Here is a 17,808-nt window from a genome sequence, read left to right on the forward strand (position 1 = left end):
CAAAATGCCATCTCTGTATATTTTGTTCAAAAACCAATTGATTTTTATCGATCCGGCATTGAAAATTTGCACACTAGATGGCAAAAGGTTGTTGATAATGAGGGTGATTATATCATTGATTAAAAATAAAAACTCGTTAAAAATTTATGTATTTGAATTTAATGTCGGGAAACGACATTACTTTCCGGTCCCCCTAATATTATAGCACTAAAAAAGAAATCTACTACCATAGATAAATAGTAACTTGTATAAATTCTCATTTCAACGTTTTCAAAGCGTTACCGGACCGTTGGTGAATCGAACGAAGAATGGATGAATCGGAGACGATCTTTTCGAGATTCTCGTCCCTCGGGGTTCAATACTTTTGAGCTCTGGCGTTCCGCACTTCCAAGAAGAGCGTGAAAAGCGTGTAAAGCGATTCCAATCTCGTGCCCTCCTCCGCGGGAATATCGAGGAGGTTGCAAATGACGTCGACGAGACGCGGTAGCTCGCAGTCCAGTTGCGTGAAGTCCATTTCCATTTCGTTCAGCATCTCTTCGACATCGGCCGGCCACTGTTGGAGCAGAGTGTCGATATCGGGCATAGGTTGCGTCAGATGAACAGCTAAAGGATGTTTGCTCCTGTGGAGCTGATTGATGTCGTCGATCCACTTATCGATGGATTTCACGTTCTTCTCGGCGTCTTCGATTCGTTTCACCACCGTATGCCTGGCCGCACCCGCGCTTCTTAAATGGCTGCGCAATTGTAGGTGCAGCACGGCTGGGTCCGATTGATCGGTGCACGGTTCGTCCAGAACAGTTAATCCTATTTTGTCCTCGACTCCATCCGGTCGTGGAATCTTTATGAAGGCGTCTATGTCGCCAACCGCCGGGATATAATCGGGGATGAACGGTATCAGCTTGTAGTTCAGATCAATCTTCTGCAGTGTGTACCTATTTAAAGACAACGCGATTGTTCAAATTTGTAATTCAGTTTGCGTTTTGAGGTACACATTTAGCGTACGTGTTATCGAGGGGAACGTGGAGCCTTTTTTTGAAGATTAAGAGATACAGAAGAATATGTCAAAGCTTGATCTAGCGCGTGATTCGGTCACACGGAAGTTCATTGAGATCATAAAAAGAAGGCAATTGCGACAGTGTTTGTTCACGTTCATTAGTAATACTTCCTTATCAATGTAAAGCTCCGAAACAGGAAGGCCCCCTCTTTTCAATGTTGCCCTTTATCGCGCGACACAATTTTACAATTAATTCGTATCTCAATTTGGTGAGGTCTGTACGACTGTTGTGAGACACGAGCGAACAAACAACCTTAATTCGGCTGTTTTTAAAGTATACGAGTGTTTGCGCAGACGCAAAGGGATTAATACGTGTATTATTTTAGTTCGACGTGCCTTCTTCAAACGTATCGTATCAACTTGATACACTATTAGTTACACCGATTCTTTAATACGAATCAAGAACATTGGTGTCCGTATCAAACGCTAATAACAAAGCTTTGTCAACGATAAATTAAATTAAAATGTACCGAATTTTGCATATTTACATTTATCAAGATGAAAAGACGAAACGAACGTATTTGTACATAGGTCGGCAGAAATTGCGTTATACTTATCGTACCTTAGTATGTTTTGGAACAGTTCTTTCACTTCCGTCGATACGTCCAAGTCCTCGAAATCCTTGGGATTGTACATTTCGATCGGTTGCGCGTTATTCGTCCCCTGTATGTCGTCATCGTCGCTTTCCTCGCTGTCAGAGGGATCGCTACTGATCTCCAACGACTTTCCAAAGCTGTTGTCATTGTCCGAGTATCTGACGAACGACGATCTTCGTTAGAAAACATCACCGATACTTGCGCAGATCGATAGGACACGCTAAAATATAGTTTTGAAAGGTTGAAAAAAAATCTAAAGTAATGTATATTTTACTTTGATTTTCTTCTTAATCCGTATACTATACTTTATTATAAATTCAGTTTGCGTTTCCCAAACAGAATTAACGAATGACCGAAACTTTGAAATATCGGATCGTTCGGAAAGTGATTTCGTTCTCCAAAATGGAGAATATGTAATTTAGTAAAAATTACTCTAAGTGGTCTAAAAAAATCGTGTTTCATTTTCACCAAAAAAAGAAAAACGAAATGACTTTCCGAACGACCCAATAATTACAATGGTAATTATTATTTCGGTGGTAAAGCGTGTTTTCAGGACTGAAGAATTTATTTACAGAAAAGTTGAATAGCGTGCGCTTTCGAGGAATAAAATCGGGACCGGTAATTCGTTTGAAAGATGGCGTAACAATTTTGATTTCGATACGTAACCAATGAGGATCTTACCTTCGGAAGTTCAGTTTCCCGCGTGGCGAATTTATCCCCATAAAGTTCGGACTTTCGTTCTTAGGAGTTTGTTTCGGTCTTCTGGAGCTCGATGGTCTGTGTCTTATAGGACTTTCGATTTCCTCGGCATTGCGCACTTCGATGCTCTCGTCGAATTTCGTAAATGCCGAAATATTGTGCGTCTCGTCCTCGTCGCTGCTGTCTTTCATGTTCATCGTTCGAAAATGGCGGTTCGTTTCTTTTCGTAAACGGTTTTCTCGAAGTTTTCGTAAACCTTCGGACGTCTGCAAAACCTTTCGACGTTCGAAAATAATCACGACTGAGTAGCTGTCAGGAAATCGTCGAACCGAATGGTCGATTGTTTTGATTTCTGAGCGTTCGTTGTTTCTATGGTTGCATCGTGGGTCGAAGAGCGCAGGCTTGACAGCCGCCATATTGGTGCATGTTCTTCCCAGTTTCTGTTTGCACCTCTGTACAGTTACGTTATCGATACATCGTCGATACATTTGTTAAATTTGATATCGTTTCAAATCGATACTTTTGTATGAAATTTTTTATGGAATATTTTGAAACGATCACAGACTTATCGCAACATGCGACTGTTGCATCGCGTTTGATATCTACTTGCATACATACGTATTCGATTACGCTACAAGGCAGTAGAAATAACAGAAACGATATTCTGTGCTACGAGCGCACTAGTCGTCGAGTTGTTTTATTTATTTACTAAGGCGCACTAGTCGTCGAGTTGTTTTATTTATTTACCAAGAAAATAGGTTTCTTCGACACTTTAAAGCTGTGCCAATGTCGACTTGTTTTGCGTCTGATTTTATCAGAAATCATTTATCTTCTATAATTACGATTTTAATAATATACGAAGCCCATTGTGTAAGTAAATTTGGTTTTGCTTGCTTCGAATAAAAATTGACTAAAAATTCTTTGCTATGAATTATTTTAGAAAGGATTCGTTTGTAATAAATTTTGTTTATCGCGAGAATAGACGTGCAATTCTTTGGCGGTAAGTACTAAAATAACCAAGTTCGTAAAAGAGTTAAACTTCTTCGTATGATTTATTAGCACCTTTTATTTGCGTCGCGTCTTCGATCATTTTATTTCTATAATTTTTACCTGGTTTATAGCCATTATTGAATTATACGTAATCTACGGATTATTGATCCCGATACGTGGTCGATTCTTCGCAAGAATAAAATGTCTGCGGCAATAAAACCATACGTACTAGTTTTTACGACAGCGGATACGAAGGTCGTAATAAGTTTACGACATTTGTCAGATAAAATTCCACCGAGTTTGGATTTACTTATTTATTTATCGATAACGCGATCAAGGGAAGCATAAAATGTTACCTTCGGTAAAATGAATTCAACGATACGTACAAAACAATACAAGGACTTTATTTCTGTAGGTATATATCACTTACAAGACAGTCTAAAAGCGATACAAATGCGAAGGAAATTTCCTATCGACGAACGATCCCATAAAAATCGTGTAAAACGGTCGGTAACAATATTTGAAAAATAATTAAATCTCTAAAAATACATTAAGCTCGTTCTCACACGAACGAAAGACTGATCGTGTAGTCCGCGATGATAAGATCGATCGAAAAGAAAAGTTTGTAAAAAGTAGGTAAACGGCTCGAAAATCCGTGTAAAACGCTACTCGAGCGTGCGAGATTTCGTTCGACGAATAGATTCGTGGACAACGAGAATGACTTCTGAAAGATACCTTGGATTGTGAAAATCATTAACGGACGGATCGCGGGCACGAGTGATTCGCGTGTAATCGACACCGAGCGAGCGATCTCGTGAATTGGAATGATTCGTTTCGCGCGAGTGTCCGATAACGTTCGACTTGCCCGTTAATTGACTATCTCTCGACTACTGTTTTTTACGAACGCCTCGAACGCGACGAAATATCCCGTTAAAGATATTATTTCGAGATCGAGGATCGAGATCGCTACACAGGATACTTCCCGTAGATTTGACCGCTCCTGGTTCGTCTGACCAACCATCTCGAATTGTTCTTGTGTAACGTATGCTCGGTTTGGGTGCTCTGTGAATTCAACGACTGAACGCCACTCAAGCCAAAAATGGATTTTTTCAAAATGCTTTTATTTCGTTTCCGTTCGATGGTTCGAACCCTGACGAAGTTCTCGTCCGAGAAGTTTCTCTTTGGAATTGGACGTCCACGCGAGCGCGCCGAGTCTCCGGAAGCGTAAAAGCAGTTCGACGTGCCGGAACCCGCACCGGAAACGCGGTAAGGCTCTTCTTGGAAGTCCGTGGACAATCTGTCGACGAAACGTTAAACAACGAGTCATTTTATACTAAATTGGATACTCTTTGAAACAACGTTTCGGATTTTGGTCAAGTTTCGGTACAGTAGTTCCCCGATTATTCGATCCAATAGGATCGAAACGTTGGTTTTGCGTCGATAAACTCTTTGCGTTAATAATAAAGTTCGCTGTTCGTACGTGTCTACTATACGTGTCATTGAATCGATTTATTTCGTACGGTAGTCCAATTGGCACCTGCTTCATCATTTACTCGAATGATTCAATTTTACCTACTAGAGTTTCGTTTACGAATACTTTCGTTCGTTTCTCGCATCGAATAGAACAATTGCGATAATTGTTGTACCGCGTTTTCTATTCACGATAATAGATCGTATGTTCAATATTTGAACGATACTTTTCGAAATTTATACCTCTCGATATCGATACTTTTTTTATCGTTTCGTTTGGACACTCGACCGCTTACGACACCTGGTACACGTTTAAAGTTTCTTATCTTTAGTCGGTAAGTATATTTGAATTTTTGCATAACAGTTTCACGCGACGACCAATCTATTGAATTTAATGCGGCTGGTTCGATATACAAAGTGTCTCGTTCGGTGACTCACAGTCATTACATTTGTCGCTGCTTGGGGTTGCTATGCAAGAATTGAACCGCTGCATACGCAAACGTGTAACGTTAGCTTCGATCGACTTTTGTACAGTGTATAAAAGTGTAGAAGCGTCGGTATTTTTGAAAATTTTGCAACGAAGAGGACGAACAGGACTACGGTGTATGATTTTTCTCAAATTTTACGTGTCGTTATTTCAGAAACGAAGCTTTTCAATTTAACGATTGTATAATAATTAATATATGAATTGTAATTAATTAATACATTAATTATACGAATTTGATCGATTCATATATTAATTATACGAATTTGATCGATTCATATATTAATTATACGAATTTGATCGATTCATATATTAATTATACAAATTTGATCAATTCATATATTAATTATACGAATTTGTTCAATCCGGTGGAATCGTAAGATATTTCGATGCATTTATTCCTATGATATTTCTCAAAAGAAATCTATGTCTGGTAGAAATATAACAGAATGCCAAAAAAAAAAAAAATGGCTGCATCTACATATATACATATGTGTTCACACGCACGCGGTTTAATCCAAGCATCGTGTCGAAAATTTTTGTTCGTTAACAAGAACTCGAAATACTCGAGGAACTTGTGGTCATTGGAGTATCTGAACAATAGTGCGAGAATACTGTTCGCTCGAAGATTCGATGTTCGACAATCCGAATCTTAACGTGATCAGACTCACGGCTGGATTCCCGGTGACGCGTAAAGTTGTCCTTCCTCTTTCTCGCATTTGGACGCGAGCATCACGATGAGAAATAAAACGGTACAAAGGATGACGAATGCTAAAACATCGGCGGTGATGTTTCTGGACGTGAGACCGCGTAGCTTCGAATCCGTGTAGTCGATCTCGTCGTTCGCCGTGACCAGCCAGATGAATTTGTACAGTATCATGTCCTGAAAGAACCGTGAAATACATTTCGTTCGGTATCTGGTTCTGTATCGTTGGGATCGCGACTCGGAGGAGGTTATTCGCGGGACCGTACCCGTAAATAGACGAATATTTGACGAACGATCAGCTGCACCAGATAATAAACGTCGCTTAAATTGTCCATCATCGATCGCCACTGGCTGATCATTGCAATCACGTTCGATCGTCGAGCTATCTTTCATTGGATGCGGTGGAAAATTTGTTAAGCCATTCCTTGAAACGAAAAATCTCACACTGCTCTGCCGACTGCTCGGAATTTGACAAAAGCTTCGCGGTCAAAATTATGCATCGTCGTTTGTTACGATATTTTTCGATAGATTGTTTCCATCGAACTACAAGAAGCTGACGAAGTATGCAAACGTTCGATGTTTCGGAGTCCGGTGAAAACTCCATGGAAAAGTTCCTATCGGGATGTTCGATGGTGGGAATGCGACGATAATGTTAACGTAATCTCGTCGATATGTTTGCACGCTTCTGAGAAGCGTTGAGCCGAAGGCTTTAATAAATGTATGTATTTCAAAGTGAACAAAATAAACGTCTACGACAGACTCTCTATTGTTTAACTTCTTCGAGCTTCTGACGGTAATCCTTTAATCGGGAACAACGGTGTTTATCGTGTGACGTAAAGGAGTCGCGATTGAAGGAACGGTGTTACTTCTTACGTGTCGCGACACTTTGCAATTTTCTAACGCACCTACCGATTATCGTACGCAAGTATATACCAACCTGGGAAATATCTGTCATTTCAACGCGACGGATAAGTTGTTCGAGTTCCTTTCATCGAGAAATGTAAAGGGAAAAAATTAAATTATTTCTAGCAGATACTTTCTCCGAGATTGATTTTTGTTACAATCGTATCCGGATTATCCGGTCTGTCCGGATTAAAGGATTATTGGATTATCGAATTATCGGATTATCGGATTATCGGATTATCGGATTAACGGATTAACAGATAATAGATAACAGATAAGCAGATAAACAGATATTTCTGATAAACAGATAAACAGTTAAACAGAATATTCTTTAAAAAATTCCCGCAAAATTTTAATTCGCGGAAATTCTTGAAATCATACGCCATTTCTGAGAATTCGCAAAATCGTGCCACTTCCTCGCAGATTATATGCTCCTGATACCAAGAGTCCCAAAATCAAACATTTTCGAATATTTGCCCGAATTTCGGACTTTGGTGTGAGGTGACGAGTGTTAAGAAATGATGCCAGCCTCAAAAAAATTCGCAAGTTGAAATTTGCAAATCTCCTCGTTTGACTTAGTATTCAGCATCAGGTGAAGGGAATGGGGAGCAATGTATGGGAGGAAGAGCAACTTATGTTATACATAATAAATCTATTGAAATGCAATAGACTGACATTCATATTCTTAAATTTGACAAAAGTATTAAGTTCTTTATGGGCGTTATAACAATGTTTTGTAATGAAGGATTCAACTGTTTCTTATATACTATCTAACTATTCTAAGTTCGCAGCCAATTAGCTCGGTATTACTCACAGCGAATAATATTTCGTCGCGAGTAATACCGATTACCAGGTCTCACCACGTGGAGGTTGCTGCGAGCGGAGACCCGGAGAGAGATAGATGGAATCAAAGTTCCATCGATCTCCCTCGACGCGCAATACAAACGAAGTTACCAAACCGAGGAGATCGAAGGAATCAAAGTTCCTTCGATCCCCTGATTTAGTTCTGCCGAGCAATTACATTATGAAAAAATGAGGCAAAATTGGGAAAGACGCGACGCGAACCGTGCAGTTGGTCCTACTAGGTCTATCCCGTATCCCCTCGGTGGACCCGATTCAAGAGGAAACGAACGACGCCATCCACTCCCCTAGAGGAGTGCCCCGTTTCTCCATCTTTACGACGAGAGGGTCTTATTTTGGAGGCTTTCGCAGGGACCGGCAAAAATGCCTGCTCCTGTGCTCGCAACATGCCCCCTCTGGAAGCGGACACACCGGAAGAGACGGCGATAGACCGTTCGGACCACCTACACGGAGGAACGACGAAGCGAGCAAAATTAAGCTAAAGATTGGATAATTGCTTGGCAGATCACAGCCTGAAAACTAACTTATTCTAACTGCAGAGATAGAAGGAATCAATGTTCCTTCGATCTCCTCGTTTAATTCTGCCGAGCAATTACATTATGGTAAAATGCGGCAAAATTGGGAAATACGCGACGCGAACCGTAGAGTTGTTCCTACTAGGTCGGTCCCGTTTCCCCTCAGTGGGCCAGATTCTCAAGGAAATGCGCGACGCCGTCCACTCCGCTAGCGGAGTGCCCCGTTTCTCCCAACTCCGCAGCCAGGAGCCACGCAGAGCGTGGACCTGACTCACGGAGGATGACGAAGAGAGGGTCTTATGATGGATCAAGGGCTTCCGCAGGGACCGGTGCGAACACCTGCCCCTGTGTTCGCAGCATGTTCTCTCTCAAAGCGGACGCACCAGAAGAAACGAGGATCGAGCGTTCGGTCCACCTCCACGGCCGGTCACTTGCTTATGCAACAAGCAGAGGTGGCCGGACTGAGAAACGAGCAAGCGAGCAAAAAGAAGCTAAAGATTGGATAATTGCTCGGCAGATCACAGATATTCGTACATGGTGGCCTTAAAACTAACTTAGTCTAAGCTGCGATGAGAGTGTATCTTCTTTCTTCTCTTTTCGTTCGCTGATGTGTCTAGCTGAGAGAAAGGAATTGAAAATTGGGAATGGTTAAATACATGCCATGCAGTAAGAAGAAAATAAAGGAAGCAGTGACAAAAAAAAATAAGCATGGAAAAACAAGTACGAATTAAAATTAGCGAGTTAGTACAAAAGAAAGAAGTAAATATGTAAAAAAAAAAAAAAAAAAAAAAAAAGAGAGAGAAAAAAAAATTAGTTGGTGGTCAGTGCCGGTCATCAAGAGGGCAATCAATGTCCATGGCTGTCCGCGGAGGGTCCAGGTACCTAAAATGGAGATGTCCGTCCACCTCGGAGGCTCCTCCTGGAATGAAATTTTTGGCTACCGAGGGGGGCTATATATACCTAATTCAAGGTGACTTACCGTTACTTCGATTGTCTTTGTTCGATTTAATCGAATATTTCAGGAAATTGATGGCTTTTTAACCATTATTTATACTAGGACATTGTTAATAATTGTTTGAACTATGATACTACGACGATTGTTAATAATTATGATAAATAAACATCAAGATATTGCGAAATCTACGAAGACGAACGGTTTCGGTAAATGTTTGTTCATTTCCGCGATTGTTACTAACATTTACGCATGTTCCCAATATTGATCGAACAGTGTGCATCTTATTTATGCATTACACATGATTAAGTAACTTATAGAAATTGATTTTGATCGAGATTCGAAGTAAAAACGTGTTTCGTAAAGTTTTAAAGCATGGAAAGTAACAATTGTTTATTTGGTACATTAATTTAACATCTATTCAATTCTTATAATTTACACAAATCGTATAAAAGGTGCATTTTTTACTTGAAAGCGCCGAAATTCAATTAATAGCTTTTTTAGATAGAAAAATCTTCGTGATAAACACTTGTGAATCGATAATCGATACGTGTAGCCTTGACAATGTCGGTTGGAACTCAGTGACAACAATTCCATGGCGAACAATGAATATTTCAACGAAATGATATTTTAAGCCATTATTCATACTAGGACATTGTTAATAATTATTTCATCAACGGTCCTACGTCGATTGTTAATAATTATGATAAATAAACGACAAGATATTGCGAAATCTGCGAAAGCCAACGGCTTCGGTGAATGTTTGTTCATTTACGCGATTGTTACTAACATTTATACATGTTCCCAATATTGATCGAACAATGTGCATTTTATTTATTCATTACACATGATTAAGTAACTTATAGAAATTGATTTTGATCCAGATTCGAAGTAAAAAGTGTTTCGTAAAGTTTTAAAGCATGGAAAGTAACAATTATTTATTTGGTACATTAATTTAACATTTATTCAATACTTATAATTTCCACAAAACGTATAAAAGGTGCATTTTTTACTTGAAAGCGCCGAAATTCAATTAATGGCTTTTTTAGATAGAAAAATCTTCGTGATAAACACTTGTGAATCGATAATCGATACGTGTAGCCTTGACAATGTCGGTTGGAACTCAATGACAACAATTCCATGGCGAACAATGAATATTTCAACGAAATGATATTTTAAGCCATTATTTATACTAGGACATTGTTAATAATTATTTGATCAACGGTCCTACGTCGATTGTTAATAATTATGATAAATAAACGACAAGATATTGCGAAATCTTCGAAGTCGAACGGTTTCGGTGAATGTTTGTTCATTTACGCGATTGTTACTAACATTTATCCATGTTCGCAATATTGATCGAACAATGTGCATCTTATTTATGCATTACACATGATTAAGTAACTTATAGAAATTGATTTTGATCGAGATTCGAAGTAAAAAGTGTTTCGTAAAGTTTTAAAGCATGGAAAGTAATAATTGTTTATTTGGTACATTAATTTAACATTTATTCAATACTTATAATTTACACAAAACGTATAAAAGGTGCATTTTTTACTTGAAAGCGCCGAAATTCAATTAATGGCTTTTTTAGATAGAAAAATCTTCGTGATAAACACTTGTGAATCGATAATCGATACGTGTAGCTTTGACAATGTCGGTTGGAACTCAATGACAACAATTCCATGGCGAACAATGAATATTTCAACGAAATGATATTTTAAGCCATTATTTATACTAGGACATTGTTAATAATTATTTGATCAACGGTCCTACGACGATTGTTAATAATTATGATAAATAAACGTCAAGATATTGCGAAATCTTTGAAGTCGAACGGTTTCGGTGAATGTTTGTTCATTTCCGGGATTGTTATTAACATTTATGCATGTTGCCAATATTGATCGAACAATGGGCATCTGATTTATGCATTACAAATGATTGACTAACTTATAGAAATTGATTTTGATCCAGATTCGAAGTAAAAAGTGTTTCGTAAAGTTTTAAAGCATGGAAAGTAACAATTGTTTATTTGGTACATTAATTTAACAATTATACAATTCTTATAATTTACACAAATCGTATAAAAGGTGCATTTTTTACTTGAAAGCGCCGAAATTCAATTAATGGCTTTTTTAGATAGAAAAATCTTCGTGATAAACACTTGTGAATCGATAATCGATACGTGTAGCCTTGACAATGTCGGTTGGAACTCAGTGACAACAATTCCATGGCGAACAATGAATATTTCAACGAAATGATATTTTAAGCCTTTATTTATACTAGGACATTGTTAATAATTATTTCATCAACGGTCCTACGACGATTGTTAATAATTATGATAAATAAACGTCAAGATATTGCGAAATCTGCGAAAGCGAACGGTTTCGGTGAATGTTTGTTGATTTCCACGATTGTTGTTAACATTTACGCATATTCCGAACATTTATGTTACAGAATGCATGTTATTTGTGCATTGTAAATGATTGATTTGCCTATAGAAATTAAATTTGATCGAAAATTAAAGTAAACCGTTGTATGTTTCTCGATTTACGATCAAAATTAATATTTGTAAAGTAATTAAAGATTTATAAATGCATAAACAAGATGCACATTGTAATGTTAATATTCCGAAGGTGGGGAAATGTTAATAACAAACGCGGAAATGAACAAACATTCACAGAAACCGTTCGCCTTCGCAGATTTCGCAATATTTTAATGTTTGTTTTTCATAATTATTACTTACACATAGTTTAAACAATTATTAACAGTATTATAGTATAAATAATGGCTTAAAATATCATTTCGTTGAAATATTCATTGTTCGCAATGGAATTATTGTCATTGAGGTCCAACCGACATTGTCAAGGCTACACGTATCGATTATCGATTCACAAGTGTTTATCACGAAGATTTTTCTATCTAAAAGAGCCATTAATTGAATTTCGGCGCTTTCAAGTAAAAAATGCACCTTTTATACGATTTGTGTAAATTATAAGAATTGAATAATTGTTAAATTCATGTACCAAATAAACAATTATTACTTTCCATGCTTTAAAACTTTACGAAACACTTTTTACTTCGAATCTGGATCAAAATCAATTTCTATAAGTTATTTAATCATTTGTAATGCATAAATAAGATGCACATTGTTCGATCAATATTGCGAACATTCGGAAATGTTAGTAACAATCGTGGAAATCAACAAACATTCACCGAAACCGTTCGCTTTCGCAGATTTCGCAATATCTTGACGTTTATTTATCATAATTATTAACAATCGTCGTACGACCGTTGATGAAATAATTATTAACAATGTCCTAGTATAAATAAAGGCTTAAAATATCATTTCGTTGAAATATTCATTGTTCGCCATGGAATTGTTGTCATTGAGTTCCAACCGACATTGTCAAGGCTACACGTATCGATTATCGATTCACAAGTGTTTATCACGAAGATTTTTCTATCTAAAAAAGCCATTAATTGAATTTCGGCGCTTTCAAGTAAAAAATGCACCTTTTATACGTTTTGTGTAAATTATAAGAATTGAATAAATGTTAAATTCATGTACCAAATAAACAATTATTACTTTCCATGCTTTAAAACTTTACGAAACACGTTTTTACTTCGAATCTCGATCAAAATCAATTTCTATAAGTTACTTAATCATGTGTAATGCATAAATAAGATGCACACTGTTCGATCAATATTGGGAACATGCGTAAATGTTAGTAACAATCGCGGAAATGAACAAACATTTACCGAAACCGTTCGTCTTCGTAGATTTCGCAATATCTTGTCGTTTATTTATCATAATTATTAACAATCGACGTAGGACCGTTGATGAAATAATTATTAACAATGTCCTAGTATAAATAATGGCTTAAAATATCATTTCGTTGAAATATTCATTGTTCGCCATGGAATTGTTGTCATTGAGTTTCAACCGACATTGTCAAGGCTACACGTATCGATTATCGATTCACAAGTGTTTATCACGAAGATTTTTCTATCTAAAAAAGCCATTAATTGAATTTCGGCGCTTTCAAGTAAAAAATGCACCTTTTATACGTTTTGTGGAAATTATAAGTATTGAATAAATGTTAAATTAATGTACCAAATAAATAATTGTTACTTTCCATGCTTTAAAACTTTACGAAACACTTTTTACTTCGAATCTGGATCAAAATCAATTTCTATAAGTTACTTAATCATGTGTAATGAATAAATAAAATGCACATTGTTCGATCAATATTGGGAACATGTATAAATGTTAGTAACAATCGCGTAAATGAACAAACATTCACCGAAGCCGTTGGCTTTCGCAGATTTCGCAATATCTTGTCGTTTATTTATCATAATTATTAACAATCGACGTAGGACCGTTGATGAAATAATTATTAACAATGTCCTAGTATGAATAATGGCTTAAAATATCATTTCGTTGAAATATTCATTGTTCGCCATGGAATTGTTGTCACTGAGTTCCAACCGACATTGTCAAGGCTACACGTATCGATTATCGATTCACAAGTGTTTATCACGAAGATTTTTCTATCTAAAAAAGCTATTAATTGAATTTCGGCGCTTTCAAGTAAAAAATGCACCTTTTATACGATTTGTGTAAATTATAAGAATTGAATAGATGTTAAATTAATGTACCAAATAAACAATTGTTACTTTCCATGCTTTAAAACTTTACGAAACACGTTTTTACTTCGAATCTCGATCAAAATCAATTTCTATAAGTTACTTAATCATGTGTAATGCATAAATAAGATGCACACTGTTCGATCAATATTGGGAACATGCGTAAATGTTAGTAACAATCGCGGAAATGAACAAACATTTACCGAAACCGTTCGTCTTCGTAGATTTCGCAATATCTTGATGTTTATTTATCATAATTATTAACAATCGTCGTAGTATCATAGTTCAAACAATTATTAACAATGTCCTAGTATAAATAATGGTTAAAAAGCCATCAATTTCCTGAAATATTCGATTAAATCGAACAAAGACAATCGAAGTAACGGTAAGTCACCTTGAATTAGGTATATATAGCCCCCCTCGGTAGCCAAAAATTTCATTCCAGGAGGAGCCTCCGAGGTGGACGGACATCTCCATTTTAGGTACCTGGACCCTCCGCGGACAGCCATGGACATTGATTGCCCTCTTGATGACCGGCACTGACCACCAACTAATTTTTTTTTCTCTCTCTTTTTTTTTTTTTTTTTTTTTTTTTACATATTTACTTCTTTCTTTTGTACTAACTCGCTAATTTTAATTCGTACTTGTTTTTCCATGCTTATTTTTTTTTGTCACTGCTTCCTTTATTTTCTTCTTACTGCATGGCATGTATTTAACCATTCCCAATTTTCAATTCCTTTCTCTCAGCTAGACACATCAGCGAACGAAAAGAGAAGAAAGAAGATACACTCTCATCGCAGCTTAGACTAAGTTAGTTTTAAGGCCACCATGTACGAATATCTGTGATCTGCCGAGCAATTATCCAATCTTTAGCTTCTTTTTGCTCGCTTGCTCGTTTCTCAGTCCGGCCACCTCTGCTTGTTGCATAAGCAAGTGACCGGCCGTGGAGGTGGACCGAACGCTCGATCCTCGTTTCTTCTGGTGCGTCCGCTTTGAGAGAGAACATGCTGCGAACACAGGGGCAGGTGTTCGCACCGGTCCCTGCGGAAGCCCTTGATCCATCATAAGACCCTCTCTTCGTCATCCTCCGTGAGTCAGGTCCACGCTCTGCGTGGCTCCTGGCTGCGGAGTTGGGAGAAACGGGGCACTCCGCTAGCGGAGTGGACGGCGTCGCGCATTTCCTTGAGAATCTGGCCCACTGAGGGGAAACGGGACCGACCTAGTAGGAACAACTCTACGGTTCGCGTCGCGTATTTCCCAATTTTGCCGCATTTTACCATAATGTAATTGCTCGGCAGAATTAAACGAGGAGATCGAAGGAACATTGATTCCTTCTATCTCTGCAGTTAGAATAAGTTAGTTTTCAGGCTGTGATCTGCCAAGCAATTATCCAATCTTTAGCTTAATTTTGCTCGCTTCGTCGTTCCTCCGTGTAGGTGGTCCGAACGGTCTATCGCCGTCTCTTCCGGTGTGTCCGCTTCCAGAGGGGGCATGTTGCGAGCACAGGAGCAGGCATTTTTGCCGGTCCCTGCGAAAGCCTCCAAAATAAGACCCTCTCGTCGTAAAGATGGAGAAACGGGGCACTCCTCTAGGGGAGTGGATGGCGTCGTTCGTTTCCTCTTGAATCGGGTCCACCGAGGGGATACGGGATAGACCTAGTAGGACCAACTGCACGGTTCGCGTCGCGTCTTTCCCAATTTTGCCTCATTTTTTCATAATGTAATTGCTCGGCAGAACTAAATCAGGGGATCGAAGGAACTTTGATTCCTTCGATCTCCTCGGTTTGGTAACTTCGTTTGTATTGCGCGTCGAGGGAGATCGATGGAACTTTGATTCCATCTATCTCTCTCCGGGTCTCCGCTCGCAGCAACCTCCACGTGGTGAGACCTGGTAATCGGTATTACTCGCGACGAACAATAATTCTTCGTCACGGGTAATACCGAGCTAATTGGCTGCGAATTTAGAATAGTTATTTAAGATTTAAGAACAACAAGAATACTTCAAAAAACAATATTTTTGCAATGCTTATTTATTAACATGTGAATATGTTAATAAGACGAAAGAACGCGATTGTATCTCCAATGTGTCTATGTACTTCAATAAATTTGTTTTATTTATGTATTATAAATGATTGGCTTGCCCGTAGAAATTAATTTTGATCGAGATTCAAAGTAAAAGATAGCTTGCAAATCTCAACAAGTATTAAAATAAATTAATAAAGAAATTACCGATATTTGTATCTTCTAACTCTGACTTTTTTTTTATCTGTAACTTATATCTTCTAAAAGAGTATCAAACTACGTATAATTGAGATAGTTTTTCGTTAAAACTATTACATAGCGTTAACTTGTTTTATTTTATATCGAAAGTTTCGTTAAAATATGATGGTTGAAGAATGATTAATTTCAATTTTTCTCTGAGGTCATTTACGTCTCTTCTTTCTTCACTGTTTTTAAATTTAAGGGAAAATCTACAACGGTGGTAGATTCACGTATGTGCAAACTTTGAAGAAAATCCATTTGGAGGGTTGGGTGTTGGAGGTTCTATCAGTTTTCAACAAATTCCTTTACTTATCTTCGATACTGTCGTCACGTTTACTTCAAATAATAACGAAACAGTCTCGTAACTTCTCGGTTTCTTCTGACTTCCTTGAAAGTTTAGTAAACTCGTGTAATTGTACGTGTGTTGCATAAGTATGGCAAAAGGAAAATTCGAAGAAAACGTGGTTCCACGGAGTCTCTGGTGACAATTATTCAACGAAATAACCAACGTTCGTGTGCTATTTGTATTTGTTCGTTGACACTTCTTCGAATACTTGTCGCGTATGTTAAAAAAAGTGAATTTTATGCGAGTAAACAGTTACAAGCAATAGTGTACATACATGACCGATCGAAAACCTCGAACGGTACACTGGTTAATACTTATGACTAATATTTCCACATGTATCCTTCGGAATAATTTACTCGATTTCCTGCGATCGATGCAGTTGGGAAATAGTAATCTACATGCACGCGGCGCTTTGTAATTACCGTGCAATGCTCGCTGGCTTGACAAACTTTCGAATTCCATTGTTATTATAGTTTCGGTCCGTGTCGAAAGTAGGTATAAGACCGCTTATCGAACTTTTTCTGTATTCGTACGTTCTAAAATTTCCATGCTTCGAATACTTCGCGAATGCAATTATTATAGTTATTAAATGTTTTTTGACTCCTTGAGTATTCAAATATTTTCTGTGCTGCCGAAGTATTTGGACATACGTAGTATTCGTGTAACGCGTATCGTAAATCACGTTGTTCAGGTTCATCGTTCTTGTTTAAACTTTATTTTCGTTCATGAACAAGGTTCACCTTTGAACTATAAATTAATGTAAAGTATGTAACGGAAAGGGGATGTTATAAGTATTTTTGTACGTTTTTATATAACTGTATTTCTATATGTTTATGTGCACGTAAATTATTAATTATCTTTCAAGAGTCATCGATTTTACATACCGCAACGGTTCATCTGAATCCGTGATACGATATCTGATCGATTGGCGACAAGTTAATATTTAAATACACCAATGTCTATATTATTCAAATGATGCAAATATACGAGGAGCTTTTCATTTAAATAATAATAATATTCCAAATTTTCTCTCACTACTCGAACAATGATATTTGAAATTTGTTCAATGTATTCGAACGATGATATTCGAGATTTATTTACAGCTTTCGAATACGTATAAAATACTCGAATGTTAAATAATAATATTAATTAATTCGATAATTCGTCGGGTCTCAACCCTATTTGAAAGCTGTTCGTATCGAGGCGTGGTACTTTTTATCGCTTTACGTTTCTGACCTATTCTCCCAGAAAAGAACACGATTAAGGTTCTTTATCAAAGGCTTTCTGCGTGGTCGAGAAATGATCGTTGGATTACCCTGTC

The 17,808-nt window shown here is 37.6% G+C and overlaps 3 protein-coding genes across 3 annotated transcripts in view; 1 reads left to right on the plus strand and 2 right to left on the minus strand.

Moving 5' to 3' along the window:
* LOC143143841 (sodium-dependent nutrient amino acid transporter 1) overlaps positions 1–17,808 on the plus strand; it is a 34,453-nt gene that overhangs the window by 8,332 nt on the left and 8,313 nt on the right. The window lies entirely within an intron of this gene.
* On the minus strand, positions 202–3,125 carry Ift46 (intraflagellar transport 46). Its single transcript, XM_076305588.1, has 3 exons — positions 2,332–3,125; positions 1,617–1,808; positions 202–932 (listed from the first exon to the last, which is right to left on the minus strand). Exons 1-3 carry the CDS (start codon positions 2,835–2,837, stop codon positions 356–358), a joined length of 1,275 nt encoding a protein of 424 aa, XP_076161703.1. The 5' UTR covers positions 2,838–3,125; the 3' UTR covers positions 202–355.
* Positions 4,306–6,358, minus strand: LOC143143847 (uncharacterized). The gene is made up of 3 exons (XM_076305594.1): positions 6,266–6,358; positions 5,965–6,176; positions 4,306–4,636 (listed from the first exon to the last, which is right to left on the minus strand). The coding sequence occupies exons 1-3, from the start codon at positions 6,356–6,358 to the stop codon at positions 4,306–4,308; spliced, it is 636 nt and encodes a 211-aa protein (XP_076161709.1).

Source organism: Ptiloglossa arizonensis, chromosome 2 (genome assembly GCF_051014685.1).
Source record: "Ptiloglossa arizonensis isolate GNS036 chromosome 2, iyPtiAriz1_principal, whole genome shotgun sequence".
Taxonomy (NCBI): domain Eukaryota; kingdom Metazoa; phylum Arthropoda; class Insecta; order Hymenoptera; family Colletidae; genus Ptiloglossa; species Ptiloglossa arizonensis.